Source organism: Buteo buteo, chromosome 17 (genome assembly GCF_964188355.1).
Source record: "Buteo buteo chromosome 17, bButBut1.hap1.1, whole genome shotgun sequence".
NCBI classification, from domain to species: domain Eukaryota; kingdom Metazoa; phylum Chordata; class Aves; order Accipitriformes; family Accipitridae; genus Buteo; species Buteo buteo.
Window position 1 is genome coordinate 196,746 of NC_134187.1, and position 24,457 is coordinate 221,202.

The 24,457-nt window shown below is 48.3% G+C and overlaps 2 protein-coding genes across 2 annotated transcripts in view; one reads left to right on the plus strand and one right to left on the minus strand.

Moving 5' to 3' along the window:
* Window positions 1-16,451, minus strand: part of NRBP1 (nuclear receptor binding protein 1) — a 40,907-nt gene extending 24,456 nt beyond the window's left edge. The window contains exons 1-5 of the mRNA XM_075048777.1: window positions 16,365-16,451; window positions 15,902-16,124; window positions 991-1,113; window positions 495-596; window positions 312-401 (exon numbers count right to left, since the gene is read on the minus strand). Coding sequence (XP_074904878.1) covers window positions 312-401; window positions 495-596; window positions 991-1,113; window positions 15,902-16,108 — 522 coding nt within the window. The 5' untranslated portion in view covers window positions 16,109-16,124; window positions 16,365-16,451. The remainder of the gene's footprint in view (window positions 1-311; window positions 402-494; window positions 597-990; window positions 1,114-15,901; window positions 16,125-16,364) is intronic.
* Window positions 16,452-17,288: 837 nt separating this feature from the next.
* PPM1G (protein phosphatase, Mg2+/Mn2+ dependent 1G) overlaps window positions 17,289-24,457 on the plus strand; it is a 28,008-nt gene continuing 20,839 nt past the window's right edge. Inside the window, exons 1-2 of the mRNA XM_075048779.1 lie at window positions 17,289-17,599; window positions 22,857-22,926. Coding sequence (XP_074904880.1) covers window positions 17,480-17,599; window positions 22,857-22,926 — 190 coding nt within the window. The 5' untranslated portion in view covers window positions 17,289-17,479. The remainder of the gene's footprint in view (window positions 17,600-22,856; window positions 22,927-24,457) is intronic.

A 24,457-nucleotide genomic window follows, 5' to 3' on the forward strand; every position in this document is an offset into this window, starting at 1 on the left:
AACACACCTCCCCTCCTAACTCCTCTCATGCACAGATGCCTTCCCTCTCTCCTGTAAGCACACATGGAATGGACATGCCTGTCACACCATACATGTGAAGCTGCAGAACTGCTGGAAACAAAGCAAACAGCATAGAACAGCTGTCCAAAAGAACCTGCAACTAAACTAGTTTACAGTAATAAAAAGAAATTGCAGCCACATGTTATCACCAGGTTGCCTTCTCATCAGGATCCTCTGCTGAAAGAGCCTTCCAGAGGCTGACGGCACTAAGTGAATATATGAATATAGGCATACATGAAAAAAAGAGTTACCTTTTCATTCATCGTTTTGTGGTTTTTCTTTGTCTTCTTCAGGAACTGTTTCAAGCTCCCTGAAGACATATATTCAGTGATGAAGATCACCTGTAGGGGCAGTATGAGACATTACCCTCTGCTTCACTAATTACCTACAGAACATGCAGTGAGAAAACCCAACAGACTGTTTGTTTTACTTACCCTGGCCTTATTCTCCTTCACATCAGCCCAGTATTTGTGAAACTTCACAATGTTCAGATGTTCCAGCTGAATCAAGTTGTCAAACACCGCTTTAACTTTTTCCTTAACATCAGAGAGACAAACACATGTAACATCAGAGACCACATCAGCCCATATCTTACTTTCTTCTTGGGTCTTGGTCCCCTTAAACGACACTGTACACTTTAAGCTCCTATGCTAAGGACAAACAGCATCTGATTTCATTCCACACTGCACCTTAGCTGAGCATGGTTTGATCACCAAGACTAAATCAACACAAGAGCCCATGGAAATAGCACAATGACAGTTCTCTGTCACGTCTTCTGCACAGGCCAGGCTTAAGCTGAATTTGCTACATTTGAGCAGCACGGCCCTCCAGATCCAGCCAATAATCCACGTGAAAGGTCACCAGTATCTATAATCCCACCCTGGTGCAAGGTATGTTTCCCACATCTTGTTGGGAAACACATAGACTTACTTCCTGAAGCTTAAAGTTCTTCCGCTCAGAAAACTGAACCTCATTCCAAACAACTTCCACACCTTCCTCTGTATCCATGGCCAGGTAGGCACTATCGATCCCTGGGACATTGCGCTGATTCACCTGTATGGGAAGGATGGAGACAGATGTGAGTTCTAAGCCAGCAAGACCAGATCATTACCATGCATCCTTCATTTGAGTATTATGAACTTTACCCATTAACTTTTAATTCAATGAGCATTCCCGGACAGGATTGTGCACATATATTTCAGGAATGGTACATACCCAAATGTGAGTACATTGTAGGCTGCATAAGCAGCAAGACCTGGGCATATTCGAGGAAAAACTTCTTTTGCAGAAAGGCTGTTTTGTAGTATAAGCTGCCTTTTGGCAACAATACATTAGATTTTTATGTTTTATGATACCCGTAGTTCATTTAGCCACAAAAAAACCCCTCCAACCATACAAAAGGGATACAAAAAAAGTCTCAAGAACTCTGACATGACTTTCTGGAGAAATTTTCTGAAAGGTGATGAGACACAAAACTCAAGAGAGGAAACTGATACAAGCAGAGAGAAACAAAGATAAAGCTGCAAGTTGGGAATACACTTAGGAATTGATTACACAATTGAAACTGCTACAATAATTTCTTTGGTTAATAAATGCAAAATTTAACCCAGCACAAGTACATCCATACCTAATATTAAAGACATAGACAAGCACTAAGAAAGCAACAAGGTAAGAGGAGGGTACCTGACAAAGCAAAAGTTTAAAGCCTAGCATGAGAATGGCTAGGGCTGCGGAAGTACTTAATGCTAAAAGACCTGCAGAGATACAAGATGAACAACACTCCCAGCAGCAAAGTTCACCATAATACTGTTTTTCCTCAGATATGTAGCATCATCCAAAGATGTATATGGGTTCCTCTCTCCAACATCTAGAGCATCTTGCTGTTCTGTAATGCCTTTTACATGCTATTTCACAGGCATGCAGAAGTTATGGTCCAGTTATGGTTATAGTCCTACTGCACCAGGCAATGTGCAGTGATAAAACTGGATTCCTGTCTCAAAGTACTTACAGAAGAGAAGACAGAGGGTAGAATTTACCTTGTAATAGTCACCATCAACCACTACTATTCACATCAACTGGCCACGTACCCAGAATCACTTCAATTCCAGCTGATCCAATTCTCCCCTTGAGGTAAAAGTTAATACAGAGATCTGGCTCGCAAATTCAGACTCATCTTCCACTTACATCACCTCAAAGTCCTGGCCATTTCACAGCTTTTCCTACTCTTATGCCTCACCTCCTCTTCCCTCACCAGGGAGCCCATCAGCATCCCATTTGCTGGAAGCTTTTCACCATACATAAGTGCTTCCTCAAAAATCCCTTCCCCCTTGGCAGCCACTTTTACATGATCAAATTTACTCAATTTCAGTTACAGTGTTATGCTAATGAGAACTGATGCAAATGTTCTGCCACCCACAACAGTTAAATGAATTAAACACTATGCTATAGGAAATAACTACCGATAACACAATACCAACTAATAAGACTAAGAGAAAGAAACCAGTTTTTAATGGGCAGTGCTTTTAACTCTGGTAGACTAGGTACAGGCTCAAAGCATCTAGCTGACCATACTGAAATGCAAAAAACCTAAGGTTTGTATTTATAAAGAAACTCTGTTGTATGAGGTGGGTACCAAGAACAATTTGTAGGTCACGCTAACCATCAGCTGAACTTGAGGTCCTAATATAATGCATAATGACAAGGAGTAACACAGCAACAGAACATGTACAAATAAGAATTGAGAAAAGAAAGGAGTCCACTGAGGTAATAAATTTACTATTCTACAATATCAACTTTAAAAGTTTGCGTTATAAAAATGTGTTCATTGGATACTAAACTGAGAGTTGCTGCTGACTCTCTCAAGGGACAAGAGGCCTTGCAGAGGCCTCTAGATAGCTTGGAGCATTGGGAAATCATCAACAGCATGAAACTGAGCAAGAAAAAATGCTGGATTCTGCACCGGGGACAGAGTAATGCCAGGCACAAGCCTAAACTGGGAAAAGAGTGGCTGGAGAGCAGCCCTGCAGAAAGGGACCTGGCGGTGCTGGTCGGCAGCAGCGCAACAGGAGCCAGCAGTGTGCCCTGGCAGCCCAGAGGGCAAACCGCATCCTGGGGGGCATCAAACACAGAGTGAGCAGCCGGCCAAGAGAGGGGATCGTCCTGCTGTCTTCAGCGCTGGTACAGCCTCACCTCGAGTACTGTGTGCAGTGCTGGGCCCCACCGTTTGAGAAGGATGTTCACGTCCTCGAACGCCTCCAGAGGAGGGCAACGATGCTGGTGATAGGGCTGGAAGGCATGTCCCCTGAGGAGCGGCCAAGGACTCTGGGTTGGTCTGGTTTGGAGAGAAGGAGGCTGAGGGGCGACCCCTCTGCAGCTTCCTGAGGAGGGGACGTGGAGAGGGAGGTGCTGAGCTCTTCTCCCTGGGATCCAGGGACAGGACGCCTGGGAATGGTTGAAAGCTGCATTGGGGGAGGTTCAGACTTGATGTGAGGAAGCATTTCTTTGCCGAGAGGGTGTTCAAACCCTGGAACAGGCTTCCTGAAGAGGTGGTCAATGCCCCAAGCCTATCAGGGTTGAAGAGGCATTTGGGCAATGCCCTTAACAACGTGCTTTAACTTTTGGTCAGCCCTGAAGCGGTCAGGCAGTTGGGCCAGATGATCCTTGTAGGTCCCTGCCAGCTGAACTAGTCTATTCTACTCCATCAGTAGCTTGACAACTTAGACTGACAGCCAATCAACATAGGTTGGATTCTTTTTTATGATCTTCCAGGGGGATCCTAACAGGCCCAACAATATTATGAAATTGCAGACGACACACCAGAGTGATAAATGACTACAAGAACACTATAACTAGAGTGAAACAGACTGCTCTCTAAACTGAGCAGTAAACCACTGTGATAAAACCAGATGCAATGGGGTGACACAGGTAGGAATAAAGGATATAGGCCATCATAAAGACAGCCTGAGCTACAGAAAATAACTATTTAAAACAATCATAGAAGACAAGCAGCTTAACATGAACAATCCCATTCCCTTCCCACCACTTGCCTGCTGCATAACTGAGGGGTGAAATGTCCAAGATTTGATTTAAGGAGACGTTCAACATATTTATCATAAGAATTTGATTATATATATAAATATACACACACACACACACACACACCCAGGTCAGGCTTGCTATGTTTCATCATTAAAGAAAGCTGAAAGAATGAAGATAATTAAGGACAGAACATTTATTCTTTCAAATTTTAGTATAAAAAATATCCTGGGGATGACAGTAGCATGAGAACACCTAGTACAATTAATAAAGCTGAATGCCAAAAGGCTTTAAACAAGCCCCCAGCCAATAGAAAGGCAGGTATGTGTTAGTATTGCAGAGACAAGATAAAAGCCATGACTACCAACACCCAGTGCCCATGCATCCCTCCATATTCTCTTCCTTCATCATACTTGCTGCCTATTCAAAGGCCTTCTAGCTTTACTGGATTAATTAAGTCCTCAGGTACTGACAACTACTCAAAGTCCGCCCTGATAATACAGCCAGTGGATGTGGATTTATTGTATCTTCTCCCATTTCTGGGCAAGTTAACCAAATGTAAATAATTTCCATGACTCATAGACAATATTCCAGGGCACCAGATATGACCCAGGACACCAAACCCATCTGACATCACTGATGATAATCCTCAGTTCAAGAGGAGATTCAACAGCTTGGGCAGAAGAGTAAAAGGAGAAAAATGCAGACAACTGAAAAGGCAACAGCCAAATCACTGTTCCACGTCCCTCTCCATGCACAGCAAAGTGGAATCCTAAACCCTCATGAAAGCACATTCTGGCACTTGCCCTGTACCTTCCCAAGGGTTACAGCCAGCCATTGCCTCTGAGCAGCTATTAGTGATTGATGGATGGTTGCAAGCTTAACAGCTCACAGTTTAGAAGCAATGTGGCAGTTAACACTATTGTAAACAGAGGTAGCTGTAGGAATATAAATTTCAACTTCTCCATGAACCTGACTGAGCAAGAGGAAATAAAAATGGCATGTTCACAATGCTGCCTTCCATGCCTTGCCCTGAAGGGCAAGGAGTGCAACCAGCAAGGTACGTAGCCTGGTACACCCATGCCCTGAAGAGATGACAGAAATACTGTTCTCACCCTGAAGAGCGCTCAGGACTTGGGCATCAACATGGGATGAAGATGACGCAGGTTCTCTCCTCACTTTGCCCTAACTTCCTGCAAGCTTTCTCAAGTAATTTAAGACTGTTTTAACTTGTTAAATTTTCAGTGGTCTTTTATGACCCAGACCAAAGACAACAAGCTGCTCATGAACTATGCTAATGAAACAACAAAAGAAGAACGGCTCAAATAAAATACCCCGTGTTCCTAGAGATAATGTATTACTCTGAAGTGTTTCTTTCCCAGAAAGCCCACATAGACTAGGTAGCTTTTAAACTATGAGGGAAGAAGTTAAGTGAACTCAGTTAAGCATGAATTTCTGAAGTACAACAGAGGAAGCAGTTCCACAACCACAACAGATTTACAGCAGAAATACTAATGTAGCTCTTTGTTCATATAAACAAGAGGTAAGGAAACTCAGGAAGAATTTCAAGTGAATTTAATTAATTAAATGGGAGTGGGGGAAAGAGATTTAAATGCTGTTACTTCAAGGCATAACTTAGCTCTAAGGGAAAAAAGGGAAAGGCAGGTTATTCCAATTGTCCAATGCATATTTTTTCCATAGCTCTCAAACTTCTAGGTATCTATCACTGAAAGAACACCGTCTCTCCAAAAGTCTTTCTATAGTTCACATGATCTGACAATTAAAAAAAAAAAAAAAAAAACAAACCCCAAAACCAAACCAGCCTAAGCCACAAGTAACAGCAATGATTTACAATCAAGAAAAAAAAAAAACAAAACACCACAAAAAGTATAAAAATTGGAAAAAAAACCTAAATAATTAGAATATCAGTACAGAATGAAACTGCACATTGAAGAAAAGAAATCAGGAATGGCAGCACATTAGGCCAGACACAAAAAGCCAGGTATCTGGTTAAGAGTAGCATGAATATGTTAAAAAGTTACCCTGGTCACTTGTTTAGGCCAGAGAAAAAAGATCAAAGCTCTGCTCAACCAGCTTGGCAAAAGCTTGACAACAGAGATAATATACCTACAGAAGACAGTAGCTGGACCACAGAGAAACATTACTTCTCACCAAACTGTGAGGAAACAAAAAGTAGCATGTTTACCAACAGAAAGAGGAAACAAAAGCAGCTGTCTCGGAGATTTGAAGCTAATCTAGAGTGTAACAAAATCAAAGAACGCAAGATCCACTGCAGGCAAAGGGGTAAGGAGAAAATCCAAGCAGCAAGCCTACTTAATGTTTTTAATTAAACAGACAGCACTGGCCTTTGCAATTATACTCACAGTAGTAAAATGCTTGAAAGGTGTTAATTCAAAAAGAAAATTAAAATAACTAGCATAATATAACAAACTCAAGGAAAGGAAGGTATCAATTATTACCATGGCTATACAAACCAATTCATACAGCAATCAAAGGTATAAGGAAAAGAAAATCTGACTATCACCAATGCAACAGTTGTTTTTTTTTCCAGACAGCTACATGCTAAAACAAGTAATAAGATAAAATACATTAGCAGTAAGCTTGTCTATGTAACCAAACGAACAAATCTTGACCATTTAAATACAGAGTTAAAAGCCTTCCATGAGTTGGAGCTTGCCCTCACTTGTAATTTCACCAATGCAACAGCTCAGGAGATGCCCTCTTGAGAAACAAGTCAAAACCAGATGTACCTTTTAAGCACATATAGGCGGTGTCCCTGCCACCTCCCAGAGATTCCTGCCCCATGCTGGCCCACACAGCTGGACTGCAAAGGGCAGAGCACAGCTCAGAGCCAGGTCACTGTTCACAGAGCCCTGTTCCACCCTGTCTGCAAGAATGACAACTGTTCTGTAGAAAAGCAGTGAGTTTTGAATCAGAAGCTCTGGCTCTGCCACCTAAACATGAAAAAGCTAGAGCAGAATTCCACATATTCACAAGACATTAATTTTCTATCCAGAATGGGAGTATTTCAATTACACATTTTGTCTTCATTCTTGCTACTGCTGTAATCACAGTTTTAGAAGTTGTATTATTCCACCTTCTGCATTTTAAGAGTTGTTCACTCAACTCCAGGCAGAGCTGCAGAAGTCTGCCTGAACTAACAGGCAAAAAAAGTTACATTGAACTACTGTGGAAAGATATCTGGGTAAGGGCTATTCAAGGTAGAAGCAAGAACCACGTCAGTGATCAGAAGAACCACAACAGAGCAGGGAACCCAGACAGCCTAATCCATGATGGATGAAACACTGAACTAAGGACTCCCAAGGCCACAAAGGTGAGCAAATAAGTCATTGTCCCTATAAGGAAAACCCACTGTAGGCAATTCAACAGGAGAAACCCCTGCAGCAGTATTACGCCAAGTGGACACGTTGCATACACGAATACAGGTCTTACAATAGGATGTCAGAGACAGGCAATTTTGGGATTGAACAAGAGTATTTGCGTACAATATTAATGGGATGTTCAAGGGAAGGGCTAAAAGCATGGAAAAAGAAGGATCAAGATGAGTTGCTAGCCAAGTCCTGCATCTGGTCACCGTTGCCTGAACTGTCATTTTGTTAAATTATTTTCCAAACTATTTTCTGTGCAACTGTGCTCCTTAGACTCTGTGTATGTGCACACACAAGCACACAGATCTGCTAGTGAACTTCAAGCCAGACTAGCCAGAAAGTTAGGACAAGAGGTCTTGGGGCCAGATTTTGCAGAGACAGGGAGTCTGGGAAACAGGTATTAGAGACACCCACGAAATGGGATTTTCCCTGAGCACTGATCCTTAGAAACAGGATACAGCTATTCATGTCACCCATGTTAACATGGGATGCTTGGAAAAGCTCCATGCTCCCTCCCATTTGTGCTAACCTATTTATTTCTGGCTGGCCATGCTTTTACAGTGTCTCTGTCTATCCGGATTTGCTATGCAGCCTCACTGCAGGCAGGACCTGGAGCCAGAGGCAGCAAGCAGCCTCTCCCCTCCACTGGCCCAGCAGTAAGTTTCTTCCCAAGCTTAAGCCTGGCTGTAACATATGACCCCCACCAAACAGACAGCAGCAATCACAATATTGGGATTGCTCCCCCGGGCCTCCCCATGCAGGTCTAAAGAGACAGACGTCTGACAAGGGGAAGGCTCTGGTGCTGGTAGAAAGCTGCATGGACCATGCTATTTTTAGAACAGCTCTGTAAAGAACACAGAGCAAACCCTATCCCTCGGTCACAGGCAGCTGGAGCATAACTAGCACCTCTAACCACCCAGGAAAGCTAGAAAAGCAGCAGGCAGCTGTCCTGGCTGCACCTGCTCCCCCACTGAAGCAGCACAAAGGCTGAGAAGCGATGCTGGCTGGGGCAGCACTAAGCAAGCTGCCAGCTGTCTGTTACAGTCAATAAGCAAGAACATAACGGGTCTGTAGACAACAGGCCCAAGACAAAGGCTCAATTCCGTCTACATCCTGCAGTGCCCCTCATCTCATTCAAGCACATCTCAAGGGTTCATTCCTTCCAGGAAGCCCCCAGATGAGCCGATAAAAATGTTAAAAGGCTGCACATACTCCCTCTTTTGAGTACCTTCCCAATGATCAAGTAAAATCATAAAAACTACAGCATGGCATTAATTTTCTCCACCAACTGGAAAAAAACAGGTCCACTGCCAAAGTCTGTCAAAAAGCTGGCAGCCCTCCTAGCACTAGTTTGCTTTGAGAATCTCTGCAACCCATCCTCTCTCTGGCAGCAGAATCCAAAGCTCAGAGCATCTCAAATGCCACCCTTCCAAGGAACAATGCCTCACTTTCCCACACACAGACACTCAGATGTGTGATAGGAAAAGAAAGACTGGTGCTTATCTTTTACTACCTCAGCAAGCTTCTTTCCAGTCACAACAGCAGCTAAGAAATCAGACTCAAGCATCACAGAATCCAAACACCCAGTCTACTGGCATTTTCTCTCCAAGAATCCTGTACTCTGTCTCCTTGAAGAAAGGTAAATCCAGAGGTGCAAAAGTCATCAACCAGCTCCAGATGAAAAATGATATGAGAAATTAAGACTTCCACTAGGAGTGAAAAGACAACAGAGAAGTGAAATAAAGATGCAGTAGACCCAGCATTTCATTTCATGTCTTTCTGGGTTCAGCTCCTCATAAACCACAGCTCCTTCCTTAACATTTGATAGCACTAGCATGTATCAAGAGCATCTGTTAGCTCGAGCACTAAAATTCAGCTGTAACATCCAGCCACCTAGCCATTAAGGGCTCCCTGAACCACCTCACCAAATGACTGCAAGGTCTTTCATAAGAAAAAGAGAAGCAAACCAATGGCAATGGTGCTGCATACACTAAATTTCTGAACTGCCAGCAACTGTATACAATGAAGAATAGCAAGACTGAACACTGAACTCGGATATACCCCCACGCATACTGCCTCAAATACTGCTCCTCAAGTTCTGCACCTGACCTAATACCCAGGTCCGCACACCACAGTAAAGGAAGCTATGAAGAGCTGCACCTTTCATCTAGTTTACCCGACAGTGGAAAATACTAGATAGGAAAACAAGAATTAATCAATGTAGCAATCACTGTAGCCACAGACACACTCATACACAAGAGATTTGTCTCCAGGGATGAGGCAAAAACGAACCTCTCAATCTCAGCAGCCACTGAAGTGGGGGTATAACATGGAAAGTGCTCCAGCAGCTGAACTTGCAAAAAAGTTAGTAATACCTGAAGCACAGAACAACAACCAGACAACTACAAGGTCATTTCTTTCTCAAGGGAGATCGTTGATGGCTAGCAAGAACTCAAACATCACCTTTCAGCCACCCCAGAAATCAGCCCCAAGATTTTGGAATCTGTAGGAAAGAAGTACAACCCCTGTGTATGCCATCCACACAGCACTGAGCGAGCCCAAGTTTCCAGTCAAGGGACTGAATGCAAGCAGGACTACACGAATTTTACAAGGTTCTCCTGCTCGTCTTGAGCAGCCTGACATATCCTCAGAGAAAGGGCAAAGGTATTTACACAGAGACTGGTACTCTTTCTCCCATTATCTCTCTTTTCTCCTTTAAGTGCCAGGCTTCACATCCTTGCAGTCTTGTGTGTCAGGGAACAAAGCAGCACTTGGCAAGAGCTGTACCACAACTGACTATACCTCACAAGGAGCCCGCAGAAGAGGAAGCCTAGCATACCCAAGTCTGCTCAGCCCTTTTCTCTCTCTTAACCATGACAGACATGCTCATACACGTTACCAAACCGGGAACCTGCTTGTTCCCACATCCACAATATGATACAGATTCACTCAATAGCACTAAAGGGGTTATTTACTAAGCATGTTACAAAGATGTCAACAAAGTATTTACAATAAAGTCTTGGCTTATGCAATCACACAGTGTTTTCCTATCCAGAAAAGGTATAGAAAGAAATCCAGTCAATAGACAGCTATTAAACACATGACAAACTACAGGACCGTCTAAGTCTGTGAATGGTTAAGTCTCTCCCACTAACAGATTTACTGGGTTGAAAATGAAAAAGATTCTGCTGCAGCAGAGCACAAGTTTTCCTACAATTATGTTGGGGCCACTTTTCTGCTTGATAGGTATAGCTCTCAGGGACAGTAGACACTGAGTCCGAACTCTCAGTTTCAGGTTTAATACCAGCCAGTGGCAGGAGTCTAAAAATGAACTGCAAGTGTGCCGCTGCAATCCATCTCTATTAAGAAGTTTCTATTCCTAGGAGGCATAGCAGATAATTCTGAAGATACTTGGACAACCCAAGAAAAATAAATTATGCACGCATGCTGACTGAAAGAAGAAAATGGGGTGTCACATGGCGACAGCAGAAAAAGAGGGTTTTGTCAGGCAGAAAAGCCAAAAGGGACCAAGGCAAGCACAAGCTTGGAGAGCCTGTCAGCCTCAGTCTCTCCCTCCTGTGACTCCCCTAACCTCATGCTGTGGGTCCTTTTTCTGTCTCTCTGCCACAAGACAAGATTCCCCTGCTAAAAGTTTATCTTCAGCTCCTTGCAGAGGCTAAAGCCTCACCTTTGTATATGTTAGGAGAGCAACCAGATGCGTGGATACAATGCATAGAGGGATTCAGCTCAGGCAGGAAAGCAATACAGTTTGCAACACACCAGGAGACCCACGATTGCAAAGTATACGCAGCAGCAGCAGCATGAGAAAGCAGATTGTCACAGTCCCTGTGGTGCTTAAGGACAGGAGAGAGATGCCTGAAAATGCCCAGGTTGGTTATACAGTGCAGGAAAGAGCAGAGTGATATCAAGTCTTCTCTTGTGTAAATTGTTCAACCAACAGAAAATAAGTATCCTATGGGACAAGCTACATTTACTCTCTCCCCTCCTAGCCATCTCAATCCGGCAGCAACTTCACCCTTCAGGTATATCAAAGCATGACCACATGCACTATTCATTAAACGTTCCACAAAGCAGTCAACTTTGGGGAAGGTAAGCGTTATCTAGTTAAAATAGGTTCTTAGTTAAAAATTTCACAGCAGCTTTTAAAATTAAATGACTACTCTGAACTTTCAGAGCAATTACACACTTTGCACTACAGAAGTTCCCTGCCTCTACGAAAAATTACCATCAATGAACTCAACACAACCCTTTCTTAGTTTAAGCAGGAATAGAGTAGTATATAGACTAGTTCAGCTGGCAGGGACCTACAAGGATCATCTGGCCCAACTGCCTGACCGCTTCAGGGCTGACCAAAAGTTAAAGCACGTTGTTAAGGGCATTGCCCAAATGCCTCTTCAACCCTGATAGGCTTGGGGCATTGACCACCTCTTCAGGAAGCCTGTTCCAGGGTTTGAACACCCTCTCGGCAAAGAAATGCTTCCTCACATCAAGTCTGAACCTCCCCCAATGCAGCTTTCAACCATTCCTAGGCGTCCTGTCCCTGGATCCCAGGGAGAAGAGCTCAGCACCTCCCTCTCCACGTCCCCTCCTCAGGAAGCTGCAGAGGGGTCGCCCCTCAGCCTCCTTCTCTCCAAACCAGACCAACCCAGAGTCCTTGGCCGCTCCTCAGGGGACATGCCTTCCAGCCCTATCACCAGCGTCATTGCCCTCCTCTTGGAGGCGTTCGAGGACGTGAACATCCTTCTCAAACGGTGGGGCCCAGCACTGCACACAGTACTCGAGGTGAGGCTGTACCAGCGCTGAAGACAGCGGGACGATCCCCTCTCTTGGCCGGCTGCTCAAGCTATGTGCAGTTTGCCCTCTGGGCTGCCAGGGCACACTGCTGGCTCCTGTTGCGCTGCTGCCGACCAGCACCGCCAGGTCCCTTTCTGCAGGGCTGCTCTCCAGCCACTCTTTTCCCAGTTTAGGCTTGTGCCCGGCATTATTTTCACCTTGTGAACCAATATATTTTAAGTTATATTAGTCAATATAGTTTATCCTAGGCTGCTGTAGCTAAAATATGACCAAGTAATTCACAATCCTGCCAACTCGACTGCATTAACAGCCGAAACTTTTTTCCTCCCCCCGCCTCCCCAGACAGCCTCTGCTGACTTGCTAACTTACTCTGGACACAAACCGAGCACCCTGAGCCTGATGCGCTAGCGAACGCCCCGCGTGCCTGAGAACCCAGCCGTCAGCCAGGGCTGCTGAGCTCCCCTGTGACTCGGGGGACTGCAGCGGAACAAAGACGGAGCCAGCGACGGGAGATGCGGGCAGAAGCCCCGCACAGAGGGGGCCCCCTCCCCCGGGGCCAGCGCCGAGAGCCGAACACCGGCGGAGCAGCCGCCGGCACGAGAGAGGGCGTCGCTGGGCGTGGCCAGGGCGGCGAGCAGCCTACGGGAGCTGGCGCCGGTGATGCAACGCTTCCCGCGCCCTGCCATTGGCGAGAGCAGCCGTCCTTCGCGGAGCCGCCCCGCCCGCCGCCTCCCGGCCCGGCCGGTGCCCGTCCCGCGGCCTTCCCCGGCCCCGGTGGCGCTGGCGGCGGGCGCGCCTGCGCCGGGGTGCTCGGGAGGGCGTGAGGACGGCTTCCCCCCGGCGGAGAAACGCGCCTGAGCGCCGCGGAGCCGGCAGCGGGCGAGCAGCGGGACTGGCACAGCCGCCGCAGGCCCCTCGGCCGCCCCGCAACCCTACCGTTCTGGTTTTGTACCCAGAAGCCGCCGCGGAGGCACCGGCGACCGGCAGACGTGCTCTGGCATCGCTGCGGCTTATTCTGCTGAAATCTGCTCCTTGACGGTAAATAGCCTGAGCACTCACACCCTTCCCGTTCACCAGGGCAGCCTGCTCCCTCGGACTCGTGGGACCCCTCTCTGCACAGCCCCTGCGCAATGCCACCTCTGTTCGAGGAACTTGATTACAAAGAGTCTGTAGCTATTAAAAAGTAGTGAAATAAAAAAAAAATAATAAAGTGAGGTTACTACATTTCCAAACACACATCCAAGTACGCAACTCAAAGCGAGCGGTAAAGAATGTAGCATCCAAGGAACACCAGACCACACGCAGCACATACAATCTTACTCTGCCTGCGATCACACGTGCTCTTTTCTCCCCAGATTATCACATTATGTTGCTTCCAAGGTGGCTGCCTAATTCAGCATCCCAAGAAGCTCCTGCCGAGATAAAGAATCAGGATTGCATCACCGGGCGGCACGTCCCTTTTCCATGGCGTAAGGCCTCCTCTCTGCAGAGAGGTAGCGAGTAAGAGCCTGTCCACATGGCTGCACCAACCGGAATAACCAGAGTCGATTGAGCCCTCACACTAGCAGCCCTGTACTGGGACACTGCTGGCACAGGAGACATTTTACTCTAGTATGCTAGGATGCTCAGAAAGTAAAGCTGTTGTTCCAAAATAAATTTCATGCTGGAACATCAGCAGTGGGAGAGTTTACTCCAAGGAACAGATCAGTCCAAAAGCTGAAGACAGCAAAAAGAGTATGATGTAATACAGGTAAAGTGAATGAATGCCACTCCACAAGCTTGAGTCTAATCAAGACACAAATTTACATGCAAAATTAAGAGACAAAACAGAATTTCACTGCATGATCACTACAAGCGTGTGTTTTTCATACACACATGAAACATAAGGCCCACGCACGGGCAACTGCAGCCGGTATCAGTCAGACACCGAATCAGCAGTTCCTGCGGGGAGGCGGTGCAACCTTGACGGATGAAGCCTCGAGAATCAGAGGCCCTGAGTTTACCCCAGGTCAGTCAACAATTTGTTTTGTGGCCTTCAACAGTCATTCCTCTACCTGTAAGGTGGAACAGAGCTCATATGTCTAGCATACAGAGGCAGCATGCCGTCAAATCAACCAGCCACTCTCGTTCTCAAGCCAGAAGACAGTATTTTAGCCATGCCAAAATTTTAAGGAGCTTCTTGTGTTTGGGCCTTAATTTGGCTGCAGATGGGAAAACTAAAATCCAAAGAAAATACTATACCCTAGTATAAAAAGCCTTACTTTTTATGTAGGAAAGTACAGAAAAGCCTGGAAGGAAATTTATCTTTCTGTGTCAAAGTGATCAGTATTAAATAAAACATATTGACACATAATACACAAACTGAACATCAGCTTTGTTCCCCAACATGTGCCAGTTCAGCACAGCTCACAGGAAAAAGCACTTCAGGTTATTGTAAGGAATATATTGTGGAGGATAGAATTAAAACTTCATACAGATACCTTCCCCATTGCAACCCAAACAGTACAGCTTCACCAGAAAAGGCACATTCTTACTACACCATGCTAGGATTTGGCTTATGTTAACAAAACCAAGACAGCTTTCCAGCAAACAAACATAAGGAGCTGCAGGGAATCCTTGACCTTACTTTGCCCTCCAAATTTACATCAAAATAAATAACTCTTTCACCACCACCCTAGTTTGAACTACTGTGTCTACAATAATGGATAAAGCAGAGGAACCTCTAGGCTCAGCCCTGACTTGGCTGAGAAAAGCTATATCAGCACTTGTGTCGCAGCATTGGAGTGAACATTCTCTGTCTTTCAGCAACTACCACAGCTATACAGCTTGCCCAGCCAGAGCAGGTTTCACTGAGCCAATATGAAGCAGAAACCAGTTTGTGGAGACAGCCCCCGATAAGATAAACAGACCACAGCAAAGAGCGGAAGGAGGGAGAGGTCCAGAACAGTAAGATCTGATCTACTTGCATCTTCACACAGGACAACGCTGATACACGCACTGAGAAGTGGATGCGAATAGGACAAGCCAAGAAACAAGTCTGCATGAACCGGCTATGCTTTACCCTAATTGAAGACTTCAAAGCAAACCAAAACCAAAGCATAATTCAAAGGCCAATGAGACCAGGTAACTGGCTGCCTCCATAGCAGGTACTGTTCACTTCACACTCCTGTCTAGTCACTGCTCTTCCTTATTCCCAGAGCAAAAGATCTGCAAAACGAGGAGTGCTGGAGACGCTCCTCACTCAGCACCGCACCAACAGCGGGCCCTGATGCCACCCGTACAGAAGAGCCTGCAGCACGACGAATGTGCAGGGAAAAAAGCACGCCGCGCTCTGGCCTCGACGTGCCCAAGCCCGAGGACAGACGGCCCCGCAGCTCGAGAAAGGCCGTCCACCTCCCTGCCGCCCGGGGAGCCTGACGGACCCTCGCCACTGGGGTCGGGCCGACCCGGGGACAGGTGGAAGGAGGACAGCCGGCGGGGCGGGACAAGAGGCCGCCCGGGTCCCACGCCCCGCCCGGCTCGGTCGGGGCTTCCCCGCGCATCCCAGCGTCCGGCCCCGGGAACCGGCCCCCAGCACTGACCTCCTCGCGCCTCTTTTGCCAGCGGCCGCAGGGCGACTCCTCGAGGATCTCGGACTCGTCCTCGCTCTCCTCCTCCTCCTCCTCCTCCGGGGGCGCCGCGGAAGTCACCGGCGCAGACACCGAAGTCATTCCCGGCCCAGACGACGCGGACTCGGGCTTTGAGTCGGAGCCGCCGCTCGGCACCTGCTTGGACTCGCCCTCCGACATGCTGCGGTCACACAACCTGCGGGCCAGAGGCGCGGGCCGTGAGGCGAGGCGAGGAGCTATGAGACTAGGCCACACCAGGCCCAGCGGGCCGGGCCGGACCGGGCCGCGCCCGCTGGGCCTGTCAGCCGCGACCGCGCCCCGGGCCTGTTGGCGGCGCCCGACCGAGGCGGTTCCGGCCCACAGCGGAGGACAGCATAGGGACGGGGGAGTGGGGTTGAGGGGGAAGCGCAGGGAACAGGGGGTGCCGCATACTTACCGGGCTCGCCCGGCACCTCCCGGTCCCCAAGCGCGTCGCTACTCCGCCGACGGGCCGCCGCCAACTGCCGCGCTGCGTAACGCGCCGTCTGGGGCGGGGCAACCCGCCCGGCGGCCAATCAGAGCCCAGGAGCGTGCCGTCAGCCTTCACGCATTGGCCGGTGGGCGGAGCTCCGGGGGTAATATAACACCATAGGGGGCGCCCGCGCGCTCCCTGCGTGAAACGCCGTGAAGTGGGGCGGGAAGGGCGGGGCGGCTTGGGCCCGTGCGATAGCCAATGAGAGCCCAAGAGAGGGGCCGTCAGCCTCTGCTGATTGGTCGGTGGGCGGGGCGGAGTTTCTATACGGTGTGGGGAGGGGGAGGGGCGCGCTGGGCCCCTCGCTGGGGTGGGAGAGGTGTGTCTCTGCCGGACGGGCGCAGAGCCGCCCCACGCCACAGGCAGGCGGTGGTACCGCCGGTCCCGAGTGCCCTGTTCCCCCCTTCCCGCCATATGATGAGCATGCTCGAAGCGCAGCTGTCGGGGGCGGCCACCCTCTCCGTCACCCCGGGGCGGCAGGGCGAGCTGGCCCCCGAAGGGCTGCCGCAGCCCCCCGAGTGCGGCTCGGCCCGCCCGGGGGTGCCCGCGGCCGGGGGACGGAGGGAGCTGCAGCGCAGCTCGCAGCCGGAGGCGGGCCGTGCCGGGCAGTCCCGGGCGGGCCGTGCGCCGCTGACAGGCCTGGGGGGGGGCAGCGGGGGGCGGCGGCCGAGCCCCGCGGGCCCGAAGGCGCCGAGCGGAGCGCGCTCCTGGCCCCCCTGCGCCGCGCTAGCCGCCGGACGCTCCTCTCTATGGTAGGCGCTTCCGGCCCCTGTGCCGCGGCCGCGCGAGCTTGAGCGCCGTCCCCCCCCGTGGCGACTCTATAGCCCGCGCTTCCGGCCGCGCGACTTCCGCTCGGCGGCCCGTTGGTGGGTGGTTCCGCCGCCCTCGTTGCCTCGCCGCCCGCGCTGGGCCGCCCGCGCCCGCCGCCGCCCGCTACGGTCCGGTCGCGCGCGGCCCGGCCGCCGCTCCCGCCGCCGCCCCTCCGCGCAGGGCCGCCGCGCCGCGGGCCGTGGTCCGCCGGCGGAGGCCGCCGCGGCGCCATGGGCGCCTACTTGTCGCAGCCCAACACGGTGAAGAGCTCGGGGGACGGGGCTGGGCTCGGGCCGCGCCCGCTCCACTTCGGCTTCAGCGCCATGCAGGGCTGGCGCGTCTCCATGGAGGTGAGCAGGGCACCGGGCTCGGGCCCCGGGGCGGAGGGGCCGGCGGCGCCGGGCGCGGGCTGCCGCGGAGCCCCCGGAGCTGCGGCTCCAGCTGCGAGCCTGGCGGCGAGGCTTCCTTCTCCCCGGCCCTTCCTCGGTGTCCTGCGGCGGCCCCGCCGGCGGCCACCGGAGGGACGAGGGGGAACGGGGGGGTGTGGTGGTCGGTCCCTCCCTCCCGCGGGCACCAGGCGCTGAGGCCGCGGTGCCCGCGCCGTCGGAGCGGGGAGGGGGCTGCCTCTCCCGGTGCTACCGTGGCCTCGCCGGAATGCCGGTAGGCTGTCGCTAGTCCCGGCTGCCGTGGTGACCCGCTGGGGAGGCACCTCGCTTCGTGGGGGCCCCACGCGGTTTCTCATCGGGGGCGCTCCCGGTACGCACAGCCCGGAGAAATCCCGGCGGGGAGTGAGAGACTTGAGCAAAAAAGTGGAGGAAAGGTCAGTTTAGTGCTTGGGATGAAGCACTGAGCGAAAGCAAATGAAAAACCCCCAGGCAAAAATCCCTGCTTTTCTTTCCAGGCAGAAATGAAGTGTCAGTCTCTCTCTCCGTGGTTTGGGTTTTTTTTCTCTAGGCAAATTTATTGGAGGAATTCTCATTGCTGCTCCCAGTCTCCTGTAGCCAGTCCTGCCTTTACCATCCTATCAGCTAGGCTCGTTATGGGACAAATTAATTATCGCAAGATAAATACCTGGCTGTGGGAGCCAGGTGTTTGCCCATGCTCCTCCTGGGGGCCGGGGGGCGGGCGGAACTACTTTGTAAAGGTGCTTGTATGAGGGCAATGTCGAGCTGCTGGGACTACTTTTCTGTCTGGCCAGCAGTTACTCATTCTTTGCATTTAACACCCTCCATGAGTACGATTAATCTGCTGGTTTATTTTCCCTTCCAGGCAGCTGGCAAACAGGCTAAATTAGATGAGGATTAATACTGGTCCCTCAAACCCCCAGGGTACATCTTCTCTGAACACAGTAAAGCAGCCTTCTTGTTTGTAGCCCTTTGGCTAGTTTGGAGAGGATGCCTCATTCAGACTGTCGGGGATTGATTTTTTGCAAATACGGTTTCATGAGCCATGCTATCAGATACTTTACTGCTACTGAAATGTTACAGCAGTTTTGCCGGTGACAAAACAGTGACCAGGTGTTTCCTCCTTTCTATGTGCATCAGAGCCCTCTGAAACTGTGAGCTCTAGTTTCCAGGGAAGAAGAGGCAGGAGAATTGGTGCTTGTGCTCTTAAGATACACTCAGAGTATGTGTGTGCTAAGCTGACTGTGACTGATAGTGTCTCAGCTGGTCCATCCTAGTGACCTCTGGAGGGGTGAAATGGTGGCACAGAGGCATTACTGGAACACTGAGGTGATGTGCAGTGTAATCTCTGCAAGGCGATTAGCTCATATGTAAGAAGCTGAATGCAGGCAGTGTTCTGGCATCCTTGGTGCACAGAGGCCAAAAGTGTTTTAAGGAGGCAGGCCTGGATGAGGGAGAGTAGAGAGTTGCCCCTATTTATGATGCTGGTAGGCTAAAATAGCCCTCCCACAGGTGGGACATTGGCTCCTAATTTCACTTATTTGAGGTCTGTTCTTGCTGCTGTTGACCTTTACAGAAATTGGATGAGGCCCAGAGCTTGCAGCTGTGTTTTCTGCACTAGCCAACATCGTTGGCTTATCTCCCTGTTGGCAGAAGGAATACTGAGGCCATTGGTGTAGACATGGTTTAGCTGTGTTATCACAAGAAATGAGAAGATGGCCGGAGCGCTTGTATTACAGGTTGAATCTGCTGCAAATTGCTTCCAAGTCTGTGATGGGTTAGAAACATGCATTGTTGCACATAGAGCTCAGCAGAAATTCTTTTGCATTTTCTTGCGTTCCAGGGCTGTGTTCTTCTCTGTGTCTTGTCTTGGTTTGTGGTTTTTCCTTTTCTTCATGTTTAATTGTACTTTTGCTCTTCTGTAAGGCTTGGAGAAAGTTCTGAGCAAATATTTACACTTATGGCTTTAGTTATGTTAGTGAAGCCAGTAAGAGTGTGTACAAGTGGTAGGACACAGGCATTTTTCGGTAGCAGAAATTTGTGTAAAGGAGTTGTCTGTTGTCTTTAACTTACATTTTAGGAGCCCTCAAGTGAGGTAGGTATACAGGGCCCTGAAGAAATACTATAATAAAAATCTGTTCTTAGTCCAGAGAGGTTGCTTTGTGAGTAAGGAAATGTTTGGGGCAGATGAGGGACCCAAAGGATAAGGATACCAAAAAAATAGCATTAGGTACTATGAGCAAATCAGAAAAGGGAAAAAGGTGAAGATGGCTTTGTGGTACAGAGAGGAGTGCTCTGGGATACAGGGAAAGGTGCAGGAGGCACTTTGGAAGTAGTTGGATGGGGACTCTCTGAGCTCTTTGGTGCTGTTCTGACCATATCTCCAAAATGAGACATCCAGCAACCCCTGTGTGCAGCTTCATTCCTGGGCTCAGAAAAAGAAGCCCTTGCTTCAAAAAATGCAAGAATTTGTCTCAAAATACAGAGATTTGTCAAATTAACTCTCAGTTTTAACTTGTTTGCTAATTACAACTGAATTTGATGTTTGATGTTTCAAACGTATTGTTTTTCAGTACTGCCATTGTAACCACTGCGTAGCTGGGGGACACCTAGAATCCCATCCTTGAGGGGAAGGCTAGATGGCAGAAAGCTGGCATCCAGGCTTTGTGAGCTCTTGCTCAGTCTGAAGAGCATGAGATCATGGTTACTTGGAGGACAATTGCTGCAGTGAGCTTACCAGGCCTGGAAGCAGGGATGGAGACTTGTAAATGACAGCCTTTTGTGCTGGCAGCACAAGGTGGTCTTAGTGGTCAGTCAGAAGCCCTCTGAACTGCTTGTAGTGTTGAAAATGCCAGGGACTTGAGTGTAGCATGGCTTGTGGAGCCACTGCCACTTATGCTAGGAGCAGTGTAGAGCAAGCCCTGTGCGCAGCATGGGAGCTGAACCGTCTCCCACCAACATGTGCTGGCCTTGTTTTTCTGCCCTCCTTGACTGCAACGCCCTGGTCCAGAGTCAGGACAAGTGGTGAGTGCTCTACAAATAGAGACGAGACCGTTTTTGCTGCCAATATTGGGTTTCCTCCCCAGCAGTATTTGTGTTACTTGCTCTAATTAAATTGCTGTTTAGTCACCTGGGACTTATCCCAGTTACTTTGTTGTGGTTTTGCTGTCTCAGTAGCTTCTGTAAATGCTCTGAAAAGTGAGCATAAAAATGTTGGTTCCTTGTTTATTCTTATTTTCATTCACTATCTCCAGTGAGCTCTCTGGTTAAATTTCCTACATTATAATTCAGAGTTGTTTTTTTCATTTTGAACCAAGATTGTGATTTGCCTGTTCAGATGCTGTTTTCATCACAGTGTCAGGAGTTTCATTGCACTAAGTCCTGCATAAACCCAGAACCTCTCTTTTTCTCTTTTCCTTAGCACTTGATAGAAATTGCAGGGGAATGGAGTTCTCTTCTTATAAGATTGTGGGACTCTGGAGGGCAAAAAGCTCTTATTCAAGGAGTCCTACAGTAAAAAAATAGAAGAGCTCAACAGTTGCTTGGCTGTGCAGCAAGTGTAGCTCTGTGTGTGTATAGAAATTTTGAGTTATGGCTGGGCAGTATGGACGCATCCGAATCTTTAAGCCAGCTGTCTTGGAGTAACCACAGTGTTTTGGGGCAACTGTAGCACATTGAACTTTAAGGTGATGAACTTGAGCCACAGCAGAGAGACTAGATCATGTTGTTTGAAGTATCACATGATTGTTCTTGAACAAAAGTATGTGGGATGTGGTCAGGCTGTAAGTTGGTAGGTTAGGGCTTGAACTTTAAGGAATGTTAGGAGATTAGTTGGGCAGGGGGAGGGATTTAAGAGAAAGATTCACTCTGTCCATCAGTTCTAGGCTTTGCATTGAAATAGCTGAGTTCTGTTTGCTTACCTGTAGGGTGAAAGAGGTTAGGCACCTGGCTGTAAAATCTGGGTGTTGCCACCTTCAAAGTCTTCTGTTCTTGAGAGACCTTGTGGAGACAAAGGTTGCTCAGCGTATATAGCTTATATGTTGTTGATCTTTCTAGTTTGGGAGCATGCACAGGGAAAGGCTGGACACAGTTTGATATTTAAGCCCAAAATGCCCCTAGGACACACCTTCCCTCTCATTTGGCCCCAGAGATTCTCAGAGTTTTTGGACAGTTGCAAGAACGAAGACTTATGTCTTACCTTAGGAAGTGATACCTGGGTTCATACTTTGGTTTTTGCACTGTTAGTTGACGAGTTACTTGTCCTTTGCTTCACTGATTAAAAGAGATTTGAGAAAGGCCAAGCTCTTTGCCTTGCTTGTCAGATAGCTGTGCCTCAGGCCAGCAGTGCCTTCCTGGAGCATCCCACATGGCAAGAAGAGCAGGAAGGAGCCTTTGTCCCAAGAGAAGGTTTTCCAGCCCAGTTGTTGTTCTCACTGGATGTGGTAATCCTGTGTCCTGCAAGGCTGCCTTTTATTGGGGTGTTCAGGTAGACAACTGCTGCTGTCTGTGACCATATTCATCAGGACAAGAAAGGCAAAGCTACGGCTGGTTGAAGGCGTGAGGTCAGGAGGCTCTGTGTTTGACCTTCTAGCTTTGTCAGTGCATCAGCATGGCTTTTCAGTTTGCATGGCTCTTGTTTGGCAAGAACTGTGGGAATGGCCAGACTCCATAGGTGAGTTGCATTTGTCTGTGTGTGGGAAGTTCTAGTGTATTGGTACCAGTATAACTTGTATTTTTGTAGTTATGCTGGGCTAGGCAGCGCTCAGCCTAGGTACCAGTTTGTGCAATAGAGCACAGCTTGCTGCCTCATGTTCTTTAAGGACTGTGAGCTTTAACAGTAACGCAGGCCTTACAAGTACCGTGAGCAGAGGGATTTGGTTCTGGCTTGAGCTTGGCCATATCTAGAATTGTTGTACTGAGGATCTGAAGGTCTTTCTGGTACAATCGCATGGTGTCAAGGCTGGGTTACTGCTCTAGCATAGAGCGCACCATAACGTTAAAAATCCATGTCCCCTCTTTGAAGATGAGTGCTCACCAGGTAAGCTTTTGAGAATATGAGAGGAGGCTTTCTTACTGTTCCTGCTCTCCCTCTGGATTTGAGAATCCCTGTGTCAGTGCCCATAGCCTCCCTGCTCCTTTCTCCCACTTCTCTGCGGGGTCTGGTACAATCCATGTCATTCCAGGTTTTTGCTCTCTCTTTCAGGATGCACACAACTGCATACCCGAGCTGGACAGTGAAACAGCCATGTTCTCAGTCTACGATGGACATGGAGGTAACTGCATCCACTGTGTTCTCTCCAGAGTCCTTCAGTGTGGCTCTTCTAGGCTGCTCAGTGGCTGCTGGGCCAAGCATCTATCTATCATTAGAAATTTGCTCCTTCTTGGGAAGCATTTTTTTTTTGATAGATATCATTGACTAAGGTTCTGAAAGTTTCTTAGGTTTTCTAGAAGGAACGTCGTGAGTTGATACGAAATTGAAATGAGATTTGCATTCTGTCTTCTAAATGTTTTAAGAATGGCTGTTTTCTTGGTGGATAAGCTAGACAGGATAATCACAGAAGAGTGGCAGTAAGAAAAACTACATGAGATTGAACCAAAGGTCTGACTCTAGTCAGTATGTTCTGGTAGTTGCCAGTACTGGTTGCCCAAGGAAAGAGTAAAAAAACAGAACAGGCAGATCCATTCCCTGACATACTGTCCCAGCTTCCATTCCCCACGTAAGGGCTCCCTGAGCTAGAGGTTACAGCCATTCGATCTTACAGACACGCTTGAGTCTTCTTGATGAACTGACTTCGTGAATTTGTCTAATTGCATTTTAAACCAGGTTTATATGTTTGGAGGTTATTTGCATAGGATGTTTTGTGTAGAACTGTATTTGAAAAAAGACTTTATCTGCTGCCTGATAATTTCACTGGAATATCCCCAACACTTACGAGAAATTAGTGAATAATCACTCCATTAGCACTTTTCACTTTCATAATTTTGGACTTCATGTCCTTTCTTCCAGTCAGAAGAGTCCTAGACTTGTCTCTGGTTGTACAGCTGAATCTGTACTATTTAATAACAGCAGCACCCATTTTGTGGCCCTGAGGTCATGTCCTGGTTTCGGCTGGGATAGAGTTAATTGTCTTCCTAGTAGCTGGTATGGTGTTATGTTTTGGATTTAGTATGAGAAGAATGTTGATAACACACTGATGTTTTCAGTTGTTGCTAAGTAGTGTTTATATTAAGTCAAGGATTTTTCAGCTTCTTATGCCCAGCCAGCAAGAAGGCTGGAGGGGCACAAGAAGTTGTGAGGGGACACAGCCAGGACAGCTGACCTAAACTGACCAAGAGAATATTCCATACCATGTGACATCATGCCCAATATATAAAGCGGGGGGGAGTTGGCCAGGGGTAGGGGGGGATTGCTGCTTGGGAACTAACTGGGCATCAGTCAGCAAGTGGTGAGCAATTGCATTGTGCATCACTTGGTTTGTATTCTTTTATCATTATTGTCATTTTATTATTATCATTATTATTTTCTGCCTTTCTGTTCTGTTGAAGTGTTCTTATCTCAACCCACAAGTTTTACTTTTTTTTTCCCTGATTCTCTCCCCTATCCCACTGAGGGGGGGGGGGGAAGTGAATGAGCAGCTGCATGGTGCTTAGTTGCTGGCTGGGGTTAAACCATGACAGCTCAGTTGGCACACTCTGGCCACACTGATGCTGTTAAACTGCCTTAGCGTTTAGCATAGTGTGGCTGCTTCCAAACTGGCTGTTGGACTCTGAGTGTGCTAACTAGCTTATGCCAAAATTGCACCA